General features: G+C 41.3%; 1 protein-coding gene across 1 annotated transcript; it reads left to right on the top strand.

The window, feature by feature from the left end:
- Positions 1-1,534: 1,534 nt before the first annotated feature.
- Positions 1,535-3,551, top strand: LOC141001742 (tumor necrosis factor ligand superfamily member 14-like). Its single transcript, XM_073472904.1, has 3 exons — positions 1,535-1,575; positions 3,028-3,106; positions 3,231-3,551. The coding sequence occupies exons 1-3, from the start codon at positions 1,570-1,572 to the stop codon at positions 3,470-3,472; spliced, it is 327 nt and encodes a 108-aa protein (XP_073329005.1). The 5' UTR covers positions 1,535-1,569; the 3' UTR covers positions 3,473-3,551.
- The last annotated feature ends 931 nt before the right edge of the window (positions 3,552-4,482 follow it).

The raw sequence follows: 4,482 nt of genomic DNA, 5'->3' as shown, positions 1-4,482 counted from the left end.
ACCTAAACAGAAAATTCAACCTACACGGACGTGAAGTTGCAACATAAAGAATCTGTGGTTTTGCAGAAACATCCTTAGCTAACATTAATTCTGGCGATTGGGTTGAAGACTTGGATCACACCAGCCGAGCTGTAGGAACCAGTTGTTTTTTACGATTCAAATCAAGTCTCCAGCTGCTTCAGCTGTTCAGCAGAACGCTGCAACTCTGTTTTGCTGTGAAGCTCCAGAAATGTTTTGTGGACTACGAGACTTCACCTGACTTTCATCAGCATGGAGGGAGGAGATCAAACTTTCATTTTTGTCTGAACTGTTCCTTTTCATAACTGGCTAAACGCACGTCTCAACTATACAGAGTGGCTGTGCAAGTTGCTCAGATACTGCAGATACTTGAAGAGAACTGTATTCAACCGTCGTAGGGAGTGTCTCAGACAAAAACACCCACCAACACGCTCACTACTCACTAAAACTCTGCCTCTTTCTGCCTCTTGCCCCGTCTTCTTCATTTCCTCCTTTCACGATCTTTCTCTATAAGCAGTATTAAAAGTAGCTGACAGCAGACGGGCAGAGACCAGAGGTGAGGGAGGACACATCTATAATCCACAGACATCTAAAGAAGTCATAATACACAGTGGTGTTTTCAAGAATGTTATTAACGTTACATTCAGTATTTTTAATGACTGTTTTTGTTGTTCTTTTTGCTGTTCAATGTCCCAAAGGCGCTTCCTTCGACGGTTGACTGAGCTGTGGCAGGAACATCTGGTGCACATTTAAATTCAAGGTAATCTCCATCTGAACTACCTTAAATAAAATGTAAAGAAAGGACTTTTATTCAGTTGAGCTGCTGATGCGGTGACTCCTGACGTGCTTGCATTAGTCAGAGTATGCTGAAATAAGGAATGCATGATGTGGATTATTCTTCAACCATTAACAATAAAAGATAATTACCTGCTTCTCGTGGTCATAACCGATTAGATAACAGATAATTTGACATTTTTGTACTTTAAAAACGAGTTCCTATCCTGTAGTTTATGCACATCTGAGGGTAAGAAAGGTTAAGATATAGTGAGCAAAGATGATTTAATATCCCACAGCTTTAACAAGACTTGTTGTTAAAACCCATAGACTTTTACTTCCTCTCTGAACCTTTGTGAAATAAATGACGATCGTGTTGTCGTCCTCTGAAACGGTCAAAGACGCCAGCGACGATAAGTTTGTCTCTCTAGTCTGCCCTGTGTGGCTCTGCTCACTGGCCTCTACATCCTGTCTCACGTCTGTTTCTGCCTTCCTCTTTTTCTCTTGTCTCTCCACTACCTGCCTGTCTTTTTGCTTTACCGAACCCTGACCTCGTCTCTGTCAGGATCCCTTCCTCGCCACCTTTAGCCCTCACGTCCAGGTGGAGTGTGATCCGGTAGAATGGCAGAGGACAGCCAGGCCGACTACGTCAACGTGCCCAGCAGGAAGAAACGGAGTTGGGCGACACCGGCCCAAAAAGTACTTTTCCTGCTGATGGGACTCAACATGTTAGGATTTGTTGCCGAGAGATGGTTAATCTACAACCTGTATGACAAAATGGAGGTAAGGCTCATGTCTTTGTGTGTGTGTGTGTCCGTGTGAAGCCTCAGTACTTTCATGAAAGTTACTTTTCTGCAGAATTTCTCTACTTTACCACACACTGCTATCGGCTTATCTGCAAATAAGACATTCACCGTTAGCAGTGGCTGATGATTATCTGTTGTGACACATCAAATTTGAATGGGAACGTTAAGTTTATCACTTACACTACATAGAGACAGCTTTCGTCTTAGGGTACCGGTTACTTACTTGTAATAATTCCTTATAGCAGAGCTAGTGGCTCAGAACTCAGACAGTCGTCTCCAATAGCACCAAGTCAGATCCCCTTAATGTTAATATAGACCAACTACCAGGGTCCATTCTTGGTCCTTTTTTATTCACCTTAACAACATCACCTCTGCCACCCCAAACTGTAAATGTACATTTTTATGCAGATGACACCATTTTATACGCTACCAGCTCCTCTTCTAATCTGGCTATTGCAAATCTACAGTCTGCTTTTAATGCATTTCATTTGTCTCGTCCAACATAAGCTTGTTTTAAATTCTGGAAAAACTAAATGTTTGATGTTCTCTAGATCACCTAAAGTATCCAGCCTATAACCGCGATCCAAACCTCTCAGGGTTCTGAAATTAAAACTGCTAAATGGTACAAATACTTTGTAGGTTACTAGAAAGTTTACCGATCACACTTCACTGTCATGATTTCCTTAATTTTGAAAATGTTTATGTGTCTGTGAATTCATTTCTGTCTGTCTTTGCTGTCTATATTAATATTAACACACGTCTCTCTTGAAAAAGAGATGCTGATCTGAATGAGAAAACCGGTTTAAATAAAAGGTTCAATAAAAAACTTTTGTGCTCGGCTGATGTGTGTATGAGGAGGAGCTCAGCAGAGGAGAGGCTGCAACAACATGATGATAAATTACACCCACATATTAAATAGTACCGATAAAGAAACCATCAACATCAGAGCTCATCAATACTATATTTAATCATTTAGCCCGTTTAAAACCAGCATTTATCAATGAACACGAGGCGATAAAATACCTTTATTACAGCAAATTAAACACCACATTAAAAACAAAAAACAGTGATTGGGTGAAATCAATAAATCATTTTGATTGAAAAGCTCATTTAAAATGTATTTTCTGGTGAACTTGTCACAGTTCAGAGTTATTTTCCTGGAAAGATCACATTGTGCCTTTCTTAACTTGTTGCATAAACATTAAAATGTGCTTTTGTCTGTGCTGGATGTGTGGATGTTTTCACATTTCCACTTTCTCTAGACTTCAGAGTGGTTTTCACAAGCCAGGACACTTCCTGTTCCTATGACCACTTCCTGTTCCTACACCCACTCTGACTTTTTTGACACCTTGCTCGCAAACACACACATCTCGCCCGTGTGTTCAGTCTTTATTTCTCACCCGCTTTTTTTTTTTTCCTCTCCCTGCAGGTGTCTTCCCTCCACATGTCTCACCGTGTCCAGAACCTGTCCAATCAGGTCCAACAGAGGCCGTTTGCTCAACTCATCGGTTAGATTCCTCTCAATACTCAAACCTAAATAATGTAAAACACCCTCGTGCTTAATTTGAACTGATCTTTATCGTCTTTGTTCACAACAACTATTTCCACTCTTCTCCCTCTTCTTAATCTCAGGCTCCAGGAACCCTGCGGGGGAGAACAATGTGTTGCAGTGGATACATCGAGGTGGAGAAGCCGTCACCTACAACATGGGCTACAATAACGGCCGGCTGTTGGTCAACATGGACGGTTACTACTACGTCTACTGCAAAGTGACAGTAAACGCTGCAGAGAACTGTCTGCTTATCCAGCACAAGGTCATGAAAGAGACGCAAGCGTTTGGAAAGCCGATAGAACTTATGAAGTCAAAAAGGTAAGTCAGCGCACCGTCTTCATCATGTTGTGGTAATTTTTGCTGTGTGACATCTTTGGCATTTTCCATCCAGCTTCCGCTGCCCGAAGAATTCAAGTGAAATGACAACTGAAGTCGGGGAGGATCTGTGGAACAGTTTCCTGGCAGGAATCTTCCAACTGCAGAGCGGAGATCAAATTTTTGCCACAGTGGAGGATATATACAAGATCCGTACTGGAGCAACTGAAAACGTCATTGGGGCCTTTATGATATCTCCTTAGAGACATGTAGAAATACCTGTGGTCAGGTTCCTGTCGGTGTGTTCAGCTGCATCATATGCTGGATTTTACACATCTAATATACATGTGGATTATTTGTTTTGCTTTTGTTGTCCTTGTTTCTATCTATATGTTCTGGTTCGGTGTACAGAAGCTTTATATTTCTTGTTTGTGTGCACACACACACACACACACACACACACACACACACACACATACTGACAGACACACACACACAGACACAGACACACACACACACACACACACACACACACACCTGGCCAATAAGATTCTGATATACATTATATATAAATGAATCTAATCACACTGCACTCGATGATGCGTTTGAATCACTTATGAAAAAGGATGAAATTGTTGGGATATCATAAAAAAAATTCAGATATTCAGGTTAAATACTGAAATCCTGCAGATAATGTGTTACCTCTGTGCCTGTGTGAATAAAATGCTCTGTCTTATAAAACAAAGTGAGGTGGTGTCAGTTTCTGATACAGTTACGTACCTGCCAACACTCCCTTGTATCACCTGATTTCATAGTGTTGGTGTTTCTCAGTACCTGTGTGGGATATGTGTCCTCATACCTGGCAACCCAACCAGAACATACAGGTACATAAATGACGCTCGCTCTGCGCTCAGGTTGTTCGCTAAAGAGGAGAAAGAAGAAATACGCTTCCACATAGTGCGATACCTTATAACACTGTTTTGATGCTTGAATGCTTTTGAAGAATATATTTACTGT

This window comes from Pagrus major, chromosome 8 (assembly GCF_040436345.1).
Source record: "Pagrus major chromosome 8, Pma_NU_1.0".
NCBI classification, from domain to species: Eukaryota; Metazoa; Chordata; class Actinopteri; order Spariformes; family Sparidae; genus Pagrus; species Pagrus major.
The sequence above is the reverse complement of the archived record's forward strand: the minus strand, read 5'-3'. Positions and strand labels throughout refer to the sequence as shown.